The sequence below is a fragment of the Columba livia genome, chromosome 5 (assembly GCF_036013475.1).
Source record: "Columba livia isolate bColLiv1 breed racing homer chromosome 5, bColLiv1.pat.W.v2, whole genome shotgun sequence".
Classification (NCBI taxonomy): domain Eukaryota; kingdom Metazoa; phylum Chordata; class Aves; order Columbiformes; family Columbidae; genus Columba; species Columba livia.
In genome coordinates this window covers 25,512,760-25,530,928 of record NC_088606.1, presented here as the reverse complement: position 1 = coordinate 25,530,928, position 18,169 = coordinate 25,512,760, and the positions used below count along the sequence as shown (strand labels likewise).

At 49.6% G+C, this 18,169-nt stretch overlaps 2 protein-coding genes across 3 annotated transcripts in view; one reads left to right on the top strand and one right to left on the bottom strand.

Moving 5' to 3' along the window:
* Positions 1-6,397, top strand: part of YLPM1 (YLP motif containing 1) — a 51,667-nt gene extending 45,270 nt beyond the window's left edge. For both annotated transcript variants that reach the window (XM_065063932.1, XM_065063933.1), the window contains exon 18: positions 3,316-6,397. In XM_065063932.1, the coding sequence (XP_064920004.1) occupies positions 3,316-3,366 (51 nt within the window). In that variant the 3' untranslated portion in view covers positions 3,367-6,397. The remainder of the gene's footprint in view (positions 1-3,315) is intronic.
* Positions 6,398-12,062: 5,665 nt separating this feature from the next.
* Positions 12,063-17,614, bottom strand: PROX2 (prospero homeobox 2). The gene is made up of 5 exons (XM_065065809.1): positions 17,365-17,614; positions 13,726-15,397; positions 13,138-13,479; positions 12,511-12,705; positions 12,063-12,419 (listed from the first exon to the last, which is right to left on the bottom strand). The coding sequence occupies exons 2-5, from the start codon at positions 15,340-15,342 to the stop codon at positions 12,234-12,236; spliced, it is 2,340 nt and encodes a 779-aa protein (XP_064921881.1). The 5' UTR covers positions 15,343-15,397; positions 17,365-17,614; the 3' UTR covers positions 12,063-12,233.
* Positions 17,615-18,169: the final 555 nt, after the last annotated feature.

Sequence of the window (18,169 nt, the reverse complement as noted above, 5' to 3'; positions counted from 1 at the left end):
AAGCGATGAGTCTGTACTGCTATGCTTTGAGGTGTTTGATTTTCCTTTTTTTTAACTGAAACGGCCAAATTATTTTCTTTGAAGAAGATGTGGACAGATTAACTTGTCTGGTAGCAGATCTTATTGTATTCTGCAATTAAGAGTCATGCAAAAATCAAGATTTTTCAGGTAATGACAACCAGATGGCACTAAAGCTTTGGTTTCACATTAGGGTTAAATTGGAAAAAAGGAAAAGCTTGACATTGTTTCCACTATAATTAAATTTTTGTGGTTTCATATTGCCCAATACGGTTCTAAACTGTTAACTTCTGCTTCATGAAAGAAAAGGTCACTACTTTTCTATGGAAAACATTTCAGTGGATTAACATTGCACTGTTTTGTGGAGTATTACTTGCAGTCCGCAGACAAGATTTTGCGCTCCATTGAGCCTACATGCTTCATAAATATGGAACAAGATCTTCTGCCTTAAGGAGAGGCATGAAAATTGAATGGTCTTTTTATATCCTGCTAAAAGGTTGACAACTGCTGACATCTAATGGAAAATGGGATTTAACTTGCTAGTAGCTGCTTTTGGATTGGAGAGTCTTGAAATACATTGTAGCAGGAAATAATTCTTCTGAAGTCTTCCAAGGTTTTGCTTTTTTCCTCTTGAAATGAAGAAAAATAAGGATAAATATCCAAACTGAAGCACTAAAGATACTTCTGGTAGAAGAACCTGCTCATGGCACTCTGGCAAACAAATCTCAGAACTGCAGCTTGATCAGAGACGCCACCAAGATCTCACAAACAAACATACTGGAAACTCTAATGTGAACAGTTCAAACAGGTTTGTGCGATGTGTGATATGATTACTGCACGTTTTGCAGTAGGTACTTCATAGTTAAAGAGGAATGTGAATGCCCTTTTCCAAGGAGTTTACAATCTACATATTCCTTTATTAGGAATAAAACTGTTTGTATCTCCTTTCCCTTCTCCCAGCAGGCAGAGAGAATCTGCTGTAAGGCTGAAGGGGTGGCCCCAAAGTGAACTTGGGTAGAAACTTCCCCTTTTTTTACATGAGTCTGTCTGTTATAGCCTCATTGCAGTGTGTATGTTTCAGATGTAGCTTGAGAGGAATATTCAGATACTCTTTAAGCAATTTATCTATGAATCTGTTGGGGAGAGGCACTAGCATGGTGAGTGTGCTGCATTGCTAGTAGTCTGCTAATAGTGCATGTCTGTGCCTCCTACTGAAGATAAACTTGGAGCAGAATAAAAATCTAGCTAAAAAGCTGGGTTTACCTCTGTAAAACCAAAGGGACTGTTTGGCTTTGGGTCAGTTTGGGGAACTGATGAAACTTGTGACCTTCAGTGGTAAATATTTCTCCATCACCTACTTTGTCAGTTGTGTCCAGTACTGGCTCGTAAAATATCGTCTCAGTCCTGTGGATTTCCATCCTTCTCTTGTTCCTAAGCTGTCTTTAAAATGGGCTACATTGACTAAAAGGACTATCTAGAAGTTAAGACTGACGCGATTCATGTTTTGCTAAATGCAAAAATGCTGACCATGTCATGTCGTCACTTTACAGTGTGCTTTGATAGTTTCTTGGATTCTGCATGTAAATCATCATCTTGAATTTCATTTGAAAAGCCATGGTTGTCCCGAGAATTTCCCTCTCCAAGGCTGTTCTCCACTGCATACCCTGATGCACCAGCAGCCAGTGCAGTCAGAGTTTTGGAGTCAAGTTCCTCAGCAGTGTCTGTTACAGCTGTGCAACCTCTTAGAGATTGTCTTTCTCAATGAGTGTTTCGAAATTTCTCTCTTCATTTGGACTTCTCAGCATCTGACCTTTTTGTTGCTAAGTTCTGTGAACAGAAAATACTGGTGCTGTGTTCCTGTCCATGGACAGTTGTTTACCATTCCTAGTGAAACAGAACTTCAGAAATGTGCATTACTTATAAATCTGCGCAGTTGCTGTGAGGTCTGGGGTTGGTGGAGTGGTGACTACATTTTTGCAGGAGTATAATTTATGTATGTTCTTCATCTGGCTGTTTTTATTCACAGGGATTGATTTCAGATGTCATTGCCTTGGAAAAATACTCTTTCTACAGCAGTTCCATATCAGTCTCTTAGATGAATGCTTTAGGTTGAAACTTTGGTGTATTAGTTCTTCCAGTTTAGGAGATATTATCTTCTAAGATAAAGGTATATAGCTTATATTTGGTAGTACACATTGATTTTCCTTTTCTGGACATTTGTGCCATTTCCTTTTATCTTAATTTGTTCTTGGCTACATGCATCAAGATGAGGGAAATGTGTTTTCAGCAGTGGAAGGTACTTGCTAGCTTGATGTACAGGAGAGACAAACAATGTACTTCTCTCCTTGTGATAATTAACCTAACTGGGCATCTTTTTTCTGGGATTTTATAGCACAGGTCATAAAAAAAAATGTGTAATGCACGTTATCTGTGTATTATTTAAAACTTAAATGTGCAATGCTGAAAGCAGTTTCCTTTACATTCAGTTTTCCAGCTGAATTGATCCAACCCAGCAGGGATTTAAGACCTGTACGTGGCCTCCAGAGCCTTCTGCACTATTTTTCAAGTTTCATTCTTTGCTGTGATTATTTCTTTTTCTTCTGTGTTTGTGTTACATTGTATAGGCCTGTTTGAGTACTGATTTCAGTATAGCGGAATGTACAGATCGAGTCTGTGTATTCTAGAAACATCATTAACTTTCTGCAACATGTAGGTTGCTTTCTCTTCTTTTTTTTTTTTACTGTTACTGGTTTAATTGTTCCCTGCCTTTGATACACCAGCTGTGGAGAAGGAAAACCTCTGGAAATAATGACACTAAAATTGCCTCAAGTTTCAAGTCACTGTTGTTAAAATGTTTTACAAATATGTGCCTGCTCAGCATCTTCCCTGGCAAAGAGCAAAATCAAGACTAGACAGTATTCTAGGGAATTTTGTAAAGTATAAAAGGGTAGAAATACGTTGCGAACAAGTAAGAATTGGAATTCAGCATTCAATGTCAGATTGGTTTAGGTTTTTTTTTCCCCTCACTTTCTAACTGTGGGGAGAAAAAGACAATGATTTGAAAAGAGGAAATATATGAAGTGCTGGTTTTGTCAGTCTCAGTGAGAAGAATGCTCAGTAGCAATTAGGCACCATTTTTTGACTTATTATCACCTGTGATTTTTTTTGTTTGGCTGTTTTTTGCTGGCATCCCTATCACAGAGTTCAGTTTGTTTTAAGAGCAGTTCTGCCGTTGGAAGCAGCAGCCTCCCTCCAGCAGCATCACTGACGTGTTGCCCTTGAACCCTCTGCTCACAGGGATCCCGTCCTGCGCCCGCCACACATCTGAGCCAGACTCTGAGCAGTTAATGTGCAGCAGATAAGCCCTGATACCAGAGAGGGGACGGCACAGAGATGCACATCTTCAGTGATGCTTCTCAGAAATCACCTTGTGACTTCTCACAGACTCATGAACTTAATTTTTGTCAAGGGGTTTACCCTCACAAGTCAGTCCTCTTCCATTTTGCAGAGGGGCTGCAGGGATCCTACATCTTAATGTGGGATGGTGGATGAAATGCGTGTGATTTTGAACTCCCTGTGGTGTGGATTCATGTGCGGGGGTACACTGAATGTCTGAAGGTACACTGTGGTCGTATGTATTGATAACATACCTATGTGCTAAATCTTAACAATGCAGAACTGAGTTGTCATGGCAGGGGATTTTCCCAATACTACAGTTCTGTTTAATGTGTTATGGGGAAAATAGACATTGGGAGAGATATCTGCGTAAGACCTTCCTCCCTATTAATCTCAGTGTTTCTTTATTTGTGCCAGGATTTAGGGCTATTATATGTAGATCTTTCACATGTAGGACCTGATTTTTTGTAACACCATAGCTACATTGTCATTACTCCTTTACTTCAACGGTTTTCCTGTTTTATACCTGCATGATATCAGAGTTACAATACTTGCATTTGTCCGTCCACTTCAGCTACCTCTCCCACAGCTCTCTTAATTGTTATTTTATATGTCTGAGAATCCTTTCTCAACTTCCAGCGTGCATTGTTGTGTTTGAGGCGTGGGGCTTTTAAAACTATGATTTATTTCCAGTGGAAAAAGCCACTGAATGCTTTCAAACCCATTCAGTAAGAAACTGAATAAAGACAATTGAACTAGCCCAGAAGGCTTATAGGAGCAGCTTTGTGAGATGCTGGTCTGAGTTCTGCAAACTGCTGAACTAGGAGGATCCTTGGATCGCTGGAGCGTGTCGCAAGGAGGATGCAAGGGCCAGTAAATTTTTCTGAAAATACTTTTGGGACATTACACGCTGCTTTCGGTTGATGTCAGTGCTGTGCTCCTGAGGAACACCTTCCACACTTGTTCCAGAATTGTTTGCAAAGAGAGAAGCTGTTCTGTGAAAGATTTCTACTGCCACTAATTGCCAGAGAACAACTACTGTGGAAAGAACAGCGGGATGGCTCTGAGGCTGATGGCTGATGGTTGGCTGTGGCTGACCTAACAGGCCATGCAGTAGTCTTGAGAGGTAAGATCTTCCATTGGCAACTGCCAGTCTACTGACTGTCTGAGGCCTTAACGTTTGATATTTGTTAAGAAACAGATCTTGAAGTTAGAGTATTCCCAATTAAATGTTGGCCTGTGATTCATGACACACTGAAAAGCTAAACTTGTGTCTGTGTGACCAGTGAATTTGGGGGCAAATGGTCACAGCTGAGTAAATCAATACCATGAGGAGGGTTTGTCTGAGTGTGTTGATACAGACAACAGGCTGTTAGCAGGGAACGGGATGGCTACTGGTGTTCCCAAGTGTGTAAGGGAAAGAAATTATCTGTTTGTTTGAAACACACCGTGCAGTTTCATAGAAACAAGCTTACAACAACTCAGGAGAAGCAAGTTTTGTCTCAGCTATTCTAGAGTTCACATGGCAACAGTTTGTTTGGCATCAAACAGATGCTCTGTGCCGTTGCAGTCTTGCCACAGCAGCTGCTCAAGAAGCACTGGTCCAAAGATAATTCCTTCTAGCATGAGGTGGCCCCTTCTGAAAAATGAAATGCCATCATCTTTATGAATAAGCCCAGGACCTGGGAGGATTTTTCTTGCCTGATTGGTGTGACTGTTCAGATGCAGAAACCATTGCCACCAGCATCCTGGCTACATTGCAGGTATGGAAGATGTTGTACAAGCAATCATTAGTGCTAATGGACATGTCTCCAGTAAATGCTAACACAGGGCTGAGTGTAGTATTATCACTCCTTTACATTTCAATAAATAATCAAAGCTCCATGACATTCTTGAAACAGAACTTTTGTCACCACATGAAACACTTGGCTTGGCCTGTTACAGCGTGGGGAAGCCAAGACCCTGTGTGCTGAATAGACACCTTCCCTGGCTGGACCATTACTGAGATGGTGTTTCCAGCTTCCAGGTGCTGCCAGTTCCTGCAAAGATGCCTCTGGTCTCCAGTAACATTGCTTGTTAAATGTTTAGTCACAAACGGGCGAGATTGCTCTGAAGCTCAGGGGTTAGAAATAGCTGCCATGTAAATGGTCTGTTTGAAGTCACAGTGTCCCCAAGTGAAACGCGGTGCAGGGCTTTACCTGAGCTCTGGCAGCAGCGGCGGCACCAGGAGCTGCGCAGGGGCTTGTGCTCCGCTGAGGGGTTATTGGAAGAGTTCACTGCCAAGTAAAAAATCCTGATGTTCTGTGCTCGCAGAGAAATGCCATGGGCACGGCCTGCCACGGGAGAAACAGCGCACTGGAAAACCTCTGGGCCAGCAGCTGCCAGAGCTGACAGGATCTGCTGCTTGGTGTAATACTCACAGCTGTGGCCCCTGGCATTTCCAAACATGAACAGACGATATTCTGCTTTGTAACAATTGCTTACAAGGCGAGGGTGTCGTGGCTTAAAAAAAATACTTTTTCTACAGCATTACCTTTTTGTAACTGTAGCTACTATTCCTAAAGTGTTTTATTTAAAAAGAGCCTTTGTAATTGTTTTTATTTGAACGCAGGTTGCGCCGCCACGCTGGGGACTCAGTAGATGCTCAGATGCATAGTGTGGCCTCGCTTTCCCTTGGGTGTGAATTCATGGTGTTTTCAAAAGCTGGCCTTATTTCTACTGTTTCTTACTCACAGACGTGGAAATTAGAAGTGGAAAACAGTTAAGTCATTGAATATTCTGTGCTTGCTCTCTGAGAACCAAATTAGGATGGGTTTTTTATAGAGATGTACAGATATAGATACGTATGTATATATTGTCAGGTATTTTGTGTAGGTTTTTTTTTTTTAATAATACAAAATATTTTTTTGTAATTTCTGTTCTGTGTAAAGCTATGGATGACATCTATGTGCTTTGGGAAATCCAGTAAAATATTTTCATTGAAGCTTCAGGGTTTTTTTCTATATATTCTATTTTTCATACTCCCAGCTTTTTACCATTTGCTTAAGATTGATCCTGTCGGCACAGGTTGGCACTTTTAAGAATGGTCCTTGTTAATCTAGTACAGCAACCAGTGAGAAAACCATAAAAGCCTGAGCAATGAACACCAGCAGGGAAGCTGCCGCATTTGGCTCATGCCAATTGGAATTATGCTGTGTTGTTCAAGTTGCTTAGGAGGTAATGAGAAATGGCCACAGAAGATGTCTGTAGTGCCCATTTTATTGGAATAGCAAAACCAAGAACAGTGTTTGGCCCTAATACACAAAATGAAAATGACCCTATGAACTTTTAATCAAAAGCCTAGTACTAAAAAAAATCACTAAACTTGGGAAGCCTATAGAAATACTGCAGAGGCTGATGGTAGGTGTGATTCCGTAATGTAAATATGCTGTAAGTTCTCTCGAAAGGAGAAAACAGGAAATTTCTCACATGTTAGGTCTTCATAATGTTTATATGTTACAAAAAAGAAGAAAATGTCAGTCATGATGTGGGACTTCACCTGCCAGTCGGCAGCCTGTACAGTTAGCCGAGTAGGAATTAGTATATAAATCTGGGCTGTATCCTCACATGTGTTGACCTAAATCTGCTTTTCCTTGAGATCTGTGGCATATTTCTCACTGGCTTTACTTGAATAACCATTTTCAAGCATTCTAGATCAGGCCTGCTTTTAAAAATGGATTTACTAGTTTGGTGTTGCTGTACGCACAGACAGGCGTGTGTGTTCTTGGGCAGCCTGCCTCCCGCCCCAGCTGCCCCTCCCAGGCGAGCGTGACCTCCCGCCAACCTGCTGGTTCTGCTGGCGCAGGTGAGTCTGCACTCAGCTCCCAGCTGTCCTCTCACTCCTTCCTGCACCCTTGCTCAGAACTATCTCCCTGGAAAGCCCCTTGGGCTGCACGATGGCCTTCCTGCTGCCGGTCTCCTGTGAGACATCTCCCTTCTCCACTCTCCTCATCTCTGCACACCAGAGGCACAGGAAGCGGTGTCCTACAGCTGAAAAGTGACTTTGGGCCTGTCAAGTGTAGCATTTGTACTGTAACCTGAATTAATCCATCCTTCTGTCGAGGGTTAAGATTGCGGGGTGACAATAAAACCCTGGCAGATGTATTGTTAACCCCCTCTCCCCCCACCACACTTCCCCCTCCCTCTCCCCCCTTTTCACTAAGGAGAGGCGATTGGGAGGAAAAGAAGCACAGAGTGAAGAGAGTTGGAAAAAATTAAAGATGTTTTACTAATGCTACTAATAAGAATAGAGAAAATAATACAAAATATACAAAACCAATCTTGAAAGTCTCAGCAACTGCAGAGCCGGCACCCAGAGTCCTGGATTGGACTCTGCAGCCAACCGGAGCTGGATTCAGTCTCTCACTAGGCCTCAGTTCGCAGGGACGACTAGCAAGGTCCTCTCCTAATGTCGGCCATAAGCAGAAGGGAAAAGGGAAAAGCACCACGAGATCCTCGTGATCTCCCACTTATATATGAAGTATTCACATGAATGGAATGTTATACACAGTTGGTCAGTTTCTTGGTCTCTTTCTTCTCGTCGCCCCTCTCGCGAGATGTCCATCCGTGCTTATCAATAAGTTTGCATTCCATTGCTAGGTTTACCAAAACATGTGTCTGGTTCTCCAGGAAAATGCAGTTAATATGAAGGCTTTAGCTGACAGACAAAATTCACTGAAAAAGAAACTTATTTTTAACAAAACCAGGACACCTTCCAATGCACATAGTGGGACAGCAAACGTTGCTGAAATTTCATGAGCACAGGCTCACCAGGGGGTGCTTACCTGGAGGGAGCTGCCCTGATGCCAAATATGCATCTGAGATGTGTATTTGAAGGAAGGTCCTTTTAAGATCATCTCCTTGAGGTGAGAGAAACTCTACGGCTGGTTCACTCACTGCAGGCAGGTCCAAGTCATTAGCAGGAATAAAGAAAAAACATAAATGTTTTATTGCTTGTCAGAATTTTCCCCCAAGCTATTACAGCACATGGGATGAACAGTCACTAGGAACTTCTTCAAGCTCTAATTAGCTGTACAGGAGTAATAAGGGCTCTCATGAGTAGGTAATAACATTGATGAGTATTTGAGGGCTCTTAGGGCCTCGCCAGCTTAGTCAGTGTGGTCACATCTCCCTCTTTGGGCTGTTACAGGATGCCAGCAGCCTGGAGGCAGGAAACAGCAATTTTTAGTGCCTAGCAGCCTTTGCTGCTGGAAATGTGTGCAGCGAGTATGCTGGTGTGGATGAGCTATGAATGCGATTGGAAATGTAAAAGGATAGCCCCGAGGAATTGTTCCCAGAGGAGATGGTTATGGGTGGCTATGGGTTTTTTGCATATTCCACTGAAATTTGGATAGAGGAAAGGATTATTTTTCTAAGGTGAAACTGAGTCAGCAGTAGGTGAGTGCATTGCCCCTATTGCTTCCTTGGGCAATTAGTGGAAAATGGTAAAGCAAGAGCCCATCTGAGCATGCGGGTCACGGCTGCAGTCTCTGTGCGGGCAGCAGCTCTCCCGTCTCCCCCCAGCTCTCAGAGCAGACACACCTTGTCAGAGGAACTCTCCCTGTGACAGGCACCCTCTAGTCTTTGTTTGAAAACTAGCTGCTATATCTTGGGCACCACTACAATCTAAATGAAATTACACTCCATACCCTGCACAGCACAACCAGTGAAACTCTAATTTCATCAGAATCCACATCCTGTTTCAGGCTCCATCACCCCTAGAGTAGCACCAGCTCTCCTCACATCCCACCAGATGTACTGCCTTCTCCATTTTGGTGTTCCTGTGACCCAGATGAAGGGAAGGCTGTGTGAGTTCCCCCTTCCCTCTCTGCTGGATGGCTGCTGCTTTCCAAGGCTCTCCCAGGAGCATGTGGCTGCTGTTCAGCTCACCCCACTTCAGCATCACTCAGCAGACCTGTACCTGCCGGGGTGCAACTCCCCAGGCTCCGGCTAGAAGAGCACCGCAGGAGGAGGCAGCTGCACCCCAGCATCCCCAGACAGAAGCTCTGCCTGCAGAAGGAGCATGGGGTGACCAAAAGGTGGGTAGATCCTCCCTCTGCATCCCTGACACCTCTGTGCTCTCAGTTACTTGACTGAAGTTGGACAGGGTTTGAAAAGCTGCTGAAGAAGATGCCAGGCAGACAAGTGCCCTGTGACCTCGTGTCCTTTGCCGAGTCTGTCTAGCCCTGCTTTTTTTTCCCTTTTTCTGTTGGACGGAAAATCTACCCGGGCAGAATTCACCCAATGGATACAAGCGGTGAGGCCTCGCCACAGGCAAAGGACAACTGATGTGAAGTGCTATTTGTTGTGATCATGCAGGTCCATGCTTCACAGAAGCTAGTGTAAAACACAGCTCTGCAATTCCTGCTTCCTTGCAGTTACATGGCAAACACTGGGTCCAGTCCTGTTCATTGTTGTTAATGGGGAGGTTGTGGAGTCTCTCTTCTTGGAGATACTCAAAAGTCATCTGGGCATAGTCCTGGGCAACCAGCTCCAGATGGCCCCGCTTGAGCAGAGGAGCCGGACCAGAAGACCCTCAGAGGTCCCTGCCAACCAGCTACTCTGTGACTCTGTGATTTGGGGTATTGTCTTGCCATCAGTGCCCAACCTGCCAATTTACTGACACCCACAAACTTGCATGTTAGCAGAGGAAGCAAGAAAGTGCTCCCCCAAGAACTGTTTGTAAAAGGGCTTTGTTCCAGCAGGATGCACTCAGTAAACCCGTTTCTTATATTCCTTAATTATTTAGCTACAGACAGAATTTTGTAACCCCTTTCTCGAGCCAGGCCATCATTTCCATTGCCAGCAGCATTGGTTTTGCCTGCTCAATGCATTGCTTCAGCTCTGTGGTAGTTATTGCCAGCAGGAATGGCACTACCAAGTCCTTCATTGTGCCACCAGCAGCACTTCTCACATGGTGTACATTTGAGTCTAGCACCTGTAACCTTTGGGATGTGTCCCCCTGTGATTATCCTGATGGCTGCTGCACCGGCTTTCAGCTGCAGTTCAGAGGAGCCTGACTGGAGGCTTTGGGGTGAGGGGGCAGTTCAAGTGAGGATGTTGGTTAGTGGGGGCAGCTCAGCCCTGCAGGGATGCTGGCAGAAGGGCTGAGCCCTTTTGTCATGGTGTCATTCTTTTCCCAACAAAAGGCAAGGAGTTCCAGGTAACATGTTAGAGCAGAAGTTATCAAATAGGCCTGTAGGAGTGTAAACAGGTAACTTAAATTATGCATTTATTTAAAACTGGACTGAGTAAATTTGGTGTCAGGGTTGTAAAATATACAAACCTCAAGAAATGAACATGCAAACACAAGCATGAAATCTGGTTAGCCACACTCATTATGGGAAGAACCACCGTAAAACTGCTTCTGTGTTGGATACCCCATCCTGCCCTGGCGTTATCACACGCTTCCTTACCCCTGCAGACACGCTGCCTTCAGATCACCCTGTGAGCTTGTCTGATGCTGGAGCTATGATTTTTCCTCTCCCATGTTGTTTGCTGTGCTCTAATACCCAGCTGGCACCTTGCAGCACATCCAACATCATCTTGGCCTTTTCTCAATCCTCTTCTCCCTAAGCGTTTTGCATGGAGGTGCCATTGCTGATCCATAGTTAGGCACCACTGCCCTCCCACCACCTTCCTCAGACCTTGCTCTTCACAGTCTTTCCCTGCCCACCGCCACGTCTGATAGCACATGAGAACCTTTAAGGCAAAAACACTTGGCCCACACTCTGTCAGGTGAAATGGCTGCTGGCTCCTGGTCACAGGGCAAAGAAACCCCCATGGGTTTACAGCCCTGCAGCAGTGGGGCTGCAAATCTCAGGGCCAGCTCCTCACCAGCAGGGGTAGCTTGTGTTAAAACCAACAGGTACTGACAGGTCCCAAATAAAGTGCTCCTCTCTCAGTGTGGGCAGGTTGCGGAGCTGAGATGTTCGGGGCAGTTTTGCCAGCAGATGCGTGGTATGAGGGGACGTGGGTGGGTGTTTAACGTGGCCCTCTGCCCCCAGGCAATGAGCCGGTGGGGGCTGGTTGCAGGGTCAAGTGGTGTTGGCTGTGTGCCCTGCTCTCATCCAGCATCACAGGCAACACTGTTGGCGAGCAGTTGCTCCTGGGTTGCTGCCACCAGTGCACGCACTCACCTGCTTGCCCCCAGCACATAGCTGCGTGGGGGGCTCCGCCACACAGCACAGGGGATGCGGCAGGGGTGTTGTTCCGCTGGCTACGACAAACACTGGTTTTTCATCTCCCAGACAGAGTTAGCCATCCTCATGGAGTGCTTGAAACGCTGGAATTCACCAGCTGTTTTCTTTGGACACTGGTGTGTTGTATCTGGACAGAAACTGAGGCGTGCCGTTGGACCGGGCACATCCACCACTCCGCTGCGCCAAGAAAACTTTGCCCTCTGCTAGGACCTCTGCCTCCTTGCTAAACAGAAAGGCTGTTTGCCTTGACCTGTGGCCCTCTGGAAAAGAGAGGAAGGTGGCCTGCCCAGGGTCACGGGAAGAGCTGGGACAGAGCAATCTCCCAGGCTCCAACCAGATGGCTTCACCTCCATCCCTCCCCTCCCCGGGTCTCTGGCAGGACCCCATCAGCTGTGAGCAGGGGAATAAAACACACAGCGTAAAATCCCAGTGCCTGAGGCAAGAAACAGACCTCGCCCAAGGAGCTGTTGTACAGGACAGAGTGAAAATAGTCAGAATAATGGATGCTGTACAGAGTGCCCAGGAGGTGCTTAGGATATGGTGGCTGCACACAGGACCTGGGGCTGCTTTTGTGGAGACTCAGCTGCGGAGAAGTTCCTGGGAGCAGCCAGTGGCTTTGAACACTTCTGGGATGTCACTGTCCAGTTTGGAAATAATTTTGTAAATGGGTTTCTTCCAGGAGGGGTCAGCGTCCTTGCCCGCCCTGATGGCGCTGAAGAACTCCCGTAGTGTCAGGCTGGCCACCTCCAGGAACCGCCCTGGCACCTGCAGCGAGATGGGCATCAGCCCACAGCACCACCGAGTCCCCAGCTCCCCCTCACCCCAGCCAGCCCCTGCCCCCCATCCCCCTCCTCACCTCAAAGTCATTTCCCTTGTTATAGTGTGTGTTGAGGGCACGGAATAGCTCTGAGTCCCGGGAGACCCGCAGGGCACTGGAGTCTGCAACGCCCTCCAGCAGGGCCTGCCGGGCAGACTTCTCCACCTGGATGTAGTAAAACTCACGGAAGTTGCTGAACCACTTGATGAGCTGGGAGGTGACACAGCGGCTGAACTGCGGGGGAGAGCCGGGGGATGGGTGTTATGCCAGCTGGGACCCTCCTGACCCACGGGGCCCCCCAAGCACAGCCGTGTCCCGAGGGTGCAAAAGCACCAGCCAGGACCCTGACACAGGGGTGGTGCAGGTACCTCTCCCTGCTGAGATTCGGATCCCATAAGCCCAGCAGTAGGGAGGTACATTCATGATGTGCTTTAATCCCAATGTCTTGGTTGCACAGAGCGGACACCCGGCAGCCCAGGTCTGCCATGGCCCTGAGCACCCATTTCAGAGCAGCCCATGCCCGAGTATGGGCCATGCCCCCACTGCTACCAGTGAGGCAGGGGGACACGACAGCATCCCCTTCCCTGCAGTCCCCAGTGATGTGGGCTGGGTGCCACGCTGCACAGGAGACATGCCTGGCACCAGCAGCCAGCACTGCCATTTTACCTGCACATCAAGGAAGTAGGTTTTCAGTAGAGCAGAGCTGGGGTAGCGGGTGAAGAAAAACATCAGCTTGGCCTTCTTCAGGTGGCCGGGGGTCAGTGCCTCCTGGATCTGCCTTGGGGTCAAGGAAAGCCTGCATGCAGCATTCCAACAGCTTGGCGCGTCCCTGGGCACTGGCCCTGGCACACACAGGGCTAGCACCTGCAACAGCCCCTCCCCATGGCCTGGCAGCAGCGTGGAGGGGATTTGCCTCCAGCCAGGCAGCCACTGGCCTTTTCCCTTTGGCATCTTTGGGTAAGCTGCTGCTCCCCACAGTGCTCCCCAGCCTGGTGGGAACAGGGATATCTATGAGACACCTGTTCCTGACGTAGGATGATGGGACCACCATGATGGCCTAAGAGCAGACTTGGGAGCTCATGACTTCTGCCCCCAGCTACACTACAGCATCTGGGCAATTCTGAGGAGCAGCAGTGCCCTCCACAGCTTGGGACCCCTTTCCTGCCTACCCCTTTTTAGCCCAATGTGAAGCAGCGGGGACCGTGCCCCTGGGGATACCAGCCAGGGCTGTGCCAAGCTGTGGCTTCAGAGGACAAGGGAACACATCCAAGCCCAGGGACCTCTCCAGTTGCGCCCAAAGGATATATGGGTGGAGGCAAAGGGTGCCCCATCCATCACAGTCTGCAGCTCCTTGTGGCCATCCCTGCCAGCCGGCAGCAGTGCCAGGCTCTCCACGTCGACAGAGCCCAGGGGCAGGGGGTGCTGCTGCTGCTGTCTCAGAACTGATGACCTCAGTTTGATGGTTTCCCAGTGCAAGTCAAGGGGCTCCAGAGGACCCCTCTCAGGAGCAGAGGAGGTCCTGCGAGAGCCACTGCCCCAGGGGCTCTGCTGGCCACAGCCCAGCAGCTGGCTCAGCAGCTGGTTGTCCTGGACAGGGGTGGCTGAGCTCAGCGGATAACCCAAGCTGAGTACCTCACAGGGTTTTCTGACCCCCTTTGAAGTGAAGGAGACAACATGAGAGCCTGGGCTTTTTCCTGAAGCTCCTGGCAGGGCCTCAGCCTGTGGTGAGCCCAGCGAGCCAAGCCCATTCACGGGGGATGGCTTAGAAAGTGGCTTTCTGCATTTCCCAACAGCAAAATACTCTCTCCTGGGACCTGGCCCCAGCACCAGGTGGCTGCAGTACTGCTGCAGGAGGTGGCCGGTTGCCTTTGGCCACACAGTCTTCAAGACAGAGTCCACCACCTGGGACGTCACCCCGGCCAGCTCATGCTTCAGTGCCCGTGAGAGGACCCTGGCAGCTGAGGGCAAGCCACCTGTGCCATCTCTGCCCCCCTCCTCCTCCTGCCCATGGACCCCTGGGGTGCTACTCCAGAGAGGCACTTTGCATCGGTCACTGGTGGCAGTGGCACTGTCCTTGTGTGGTCTGTCACCAGGCTTCCCAGGCAGTGGATGTGCTTTCTCGGTACCTTCCTGGGTTTGGGCAGTGTCCCTGGGGTCACAGACCTGGGAGAACTTCTCCTGAAGCCTCCTCAGCTGCTGCTCTAAAAAGCAGAGCTGCTCCTTCAGCTGCTGGCAGCCCTCAGCATGGTGGCTGCCCCCTGCAAGGGCCACTTGCCCGGCTGCCCCCGTGCCCTGCTGGGGCACCTTCAGCTTCCTCTTGCTCTCCCAGGGCATCTCGCTGCCCCTCTGCCTCTCATGCCCAAAAGCTGCCTCCAGACTGGTGCCAAATGCTGGGGGGGTTGGTGGGAGGCTCATGCCTTGAATGATGCTCTCCACCCTGGCCCGCTTGGCTCGTAAGTGCTGGTCAGAGACCTGGTCCTGTAGACGCTGGTCAGAGAGCTGGTCCCCGTCACCAGCACAGGTCACCGAAGCTGGAGCATGGGTCCTGGGGAAAGCCAGAGCTTGCGCTCCTTCTCCAGAAGATGCGTCACACTCGTAGTCCTGAGGCAGGGCCGCTGCCTGGGAGAAAGGGAGAAGGATGCAAGGATCCAGGCTGCTGCCAGCCATCGGGTGGCTGAGGAGCTGTGATATCAGGGATGTGCTGGGAGAAGGCAGGAGAGAGTCAGTCTGGAAACAGGGCTCCATCTTAAGCCCCTGGCTGTGCCCTGAAGTAGCACAGTCTCCATCCTGCTCAGAGGCAGTGCTGCCATCCATTGTCTCTTCTTCTTGCCTGCACACTGGAGAGCTGACCCGCAGCTGGTTTGGGATCATTTTCAGTGATGGACTTCCCAGGTATTCAAGGTTTCAGCGTGCTAGAGGTGTGGAACTGGCAAAAGAGCAAGAAACCTCAGTGGGTAGGACATCATACAGCAGCTCTGCATGCATGTGGCCAGAGATTTTCCTCCCAGGGCATCCCTGTTCCCCCAGACAGTTCCCTGCTCCTGCCATTGCCAAACCCATGAGCAGGTTGTTGGGTGTTGCAGAACAGCAGCAACACCCTGGACACTGTCACAACTGCCACCCACCAGCCGGGTAGTCATAGTGCCTGGAGTTTGTTTCACACAGTTTGAGCCCTGGATGGGTCTGACAGTGCAGACTCCCCACACCGCTGGCTGCACCCAGACCAGAGGCCTTCAGGCAACCCCCCTCTGGGCTTAGGGACTTGGGTACCAGGGTGGTGAGCACCAGACAGAGCCCTCTGCCATGCACACCTGGGCAAAGGCAGTTTGAGATGCTCCCGAGCACCAGCAGGGCACGGGGACAGCAGCAACATCCCTACGGAAGGTACCCACAGCACACAGCAGCAAGGCCAGGGCATGGCTGCTGATTCTGCCATCACTAAAGCCCAGATGGCACAGTGATGGGCAACAGTGCTGGGCAGCCAGGGTGGCACAAACAGGCTGGTGGGAAGGAGCACAGTGAGGGTGAAAGTGTGATGTGACCTGCTGCGAGTGGGACACCCTGGGATGTTCAGGCGAACGCAGCATGGTGCTCCTAAGCGCTTGTTAAAACACAGAAAAAAAAAAAAAGAAGTGAGAACGGGGACGGGGATTACTGGGAAAGAGGAAAACTACTGAGCCAGCAGCCCCCAGCTTAAAATTGTCGTGCTGACTCCAGGATCCACCCTCTCCGCTTGCTCACTGGCTGGGGCAGCTTCGCAAAAAAAAAAAGGCACAAAAGCTCATCTCCTGGGCAATTACAGAGTAATCGTCCCTCTGGGATGCTTCTCCCTCACCCATATTAATTAGCAGTAGCTTTGCATCTCTGAAGTAGGATGGTTTGCGTCTTTTCCAGACACCTTTAAAGTGTCTGAAATTCTTTTACTATACTTGCTTACCATCAGTCTCTTGTCCCCACGGCTGTCTGCCCCATGGCAAGACCCCAGGCTAATTAGCAGTGTAGAAAATGGGTTTCTACTCACTGCTTTTAGCAAGTTGCCTTTCTTCAAACAGCCTTTTATTCCAGGCAGGTATCTTGGAGAGCTCTACTTTTTGCAGAGCTCTGGTCTTGACAAAAACCAAGTATTTTCTGGGCTGTCTGATACCACTTGTTGCTCTCCTGTGTTGTCTCCCCACCCCTCCCAAGCATTTCATTTTCTAACACTTTGTCGTGAGGGACATTCAAACTGCTCGCTTTACCCGCAGCCAGCGCAAGGCCAGGATGCCGGCAGCCCTCAGCATCACCCACCACCCTTGTACAACCAGCTTCACATCGCCTGCGGCTGCCTCTTCGCCTGCCCGCTGCTGCCAGCAAGGGCACGCAGCAAACAGAACATAGCCATAGATTTCATCCACCTTTAAGCCTTTCCACATGGCATGGGCACAACACAGCTGGTCCTGCAGCTTCACTTTTGGACGCATCAGTTTGTTACAGAAACACCTTCATGTGGCACTTGGTCACAATTTCTCACCTTCTCTGTGTTTTTAACAGCAAGGTCAGGGAGCTTACCCGTTCCCCAGTGCTGAGGCTTCCCAGCCCCAGGTCAGCTCAGAGCTGGCAAGAAGTCTTCCACTTGCCTAAGGCTTCCAGCACCACCAGCTTTCTGCCAGAGGTTTGCAGAGCAGGGGCAGAGCCTGTGGTCCCAGGCCACAGGAGCCTGTCGTGGGTGGCCTCGGGTCCCCCCTGCAGCATCCTCAGCACCACAGGACCAGGAGGTCCTGCCCTGAGCAAACTGCCCCTGCTGATGCAGCCCTTTCCCTGCTGAGTTAGCAGATCGTGCTCCAGTTCCTCACTACCAGCCTTCACCAGTGCCACCTTCCAAAATACTTTAAAAGCAGCTGAGACTCCTCTTACCTGAAGAAAAAGATGGAGGAATGAAACACAGGTGGTCAGAAGAGAAGGCAAGTGTGTTCTCTCCAAAATGGGAGCCACCCGACGTGGGGTCCCCAGGTGGGCTCCCTCAGTGGGAGAGCCGGCACGGAGCAGCCTGCCACCCCTCCAGCACTGCAGATCCCCCCAGAGCCTCCCCCGGCCGCCGCATCCCTGTCTTCAGCAGGCGGTGTCGGCCGAGCCGCTCACCCCGCTCCCCTCAGCCCGCGGTGCCGGGAGGGCCGCACCCCAGGGCAGGGGACGGGGCAGCACAGAACCAGCGCCCGCGTCCTCCCGCTGCGCTCAGGTCCTTTAAACAGCGAGTGGGAGGCCGGAGGCAGCCAACCGGCGGGGAACGACTCCTGAATATGCAGATGGACGGCCAGGAGGTCAGGTCCACCCCGAGACCAGCCACCCTCCCCGCCGCCCGCCCGCCCCACGGCCCCTGGGATCGGGCAGGCAAGGGCTGATGCCGAGCCGCTGGCTGCTCGGGGGGACAGAGAGCCAGACGAGCGGTTCCCTCTTAGAATTTGGCCTGGAAGCCCCATTCAGGAGCCAGGATGGTGAACATGATGCAAACACACTGGGCTAGAGGTGAGCAGTGCTGCAGGCAAGGAGGGAGCTGGCCGGGAGCTCCAGGTGCTGCCCAGCTCCCATAGCAAGCGCCCCGGCATTTCCAGCATCCTGTGCAGCAGAGACACAGATTTCCGCTGGCCTGGAGGTCTGCAGCGTAAGATGTAGCCAGAAAATGGAACAACACAGGAAAAGCAGCAACGCCAAGTCACTTGCT

Excerpts from the sequence above, each read along its gene's own strand:
- PROX2 (XM_065065809.1), bottom strand. The coding sequence starts at position 15,342 with ATGATCCCAAACCAGCTGCGGGTCAGCTCTCCAGTGTGCAGGCAAGAA. Across the intron at positions 13,480-13,725 it reads GGGCTTGGATGTGTTCCCTT|ATATCCCTGTTCCCACCAGG; the intron begins GTCCTCTGAAGC and ends GGTGTCTCATAG. Across the intron at positions 12,706-13,137 it reads CCTACTTCCTTGATGTGCAG|TTCAGCCGCTGTGTCACCTC; the intron begins GTAAAATGGCAG and ends TCTCCCCCGCAG.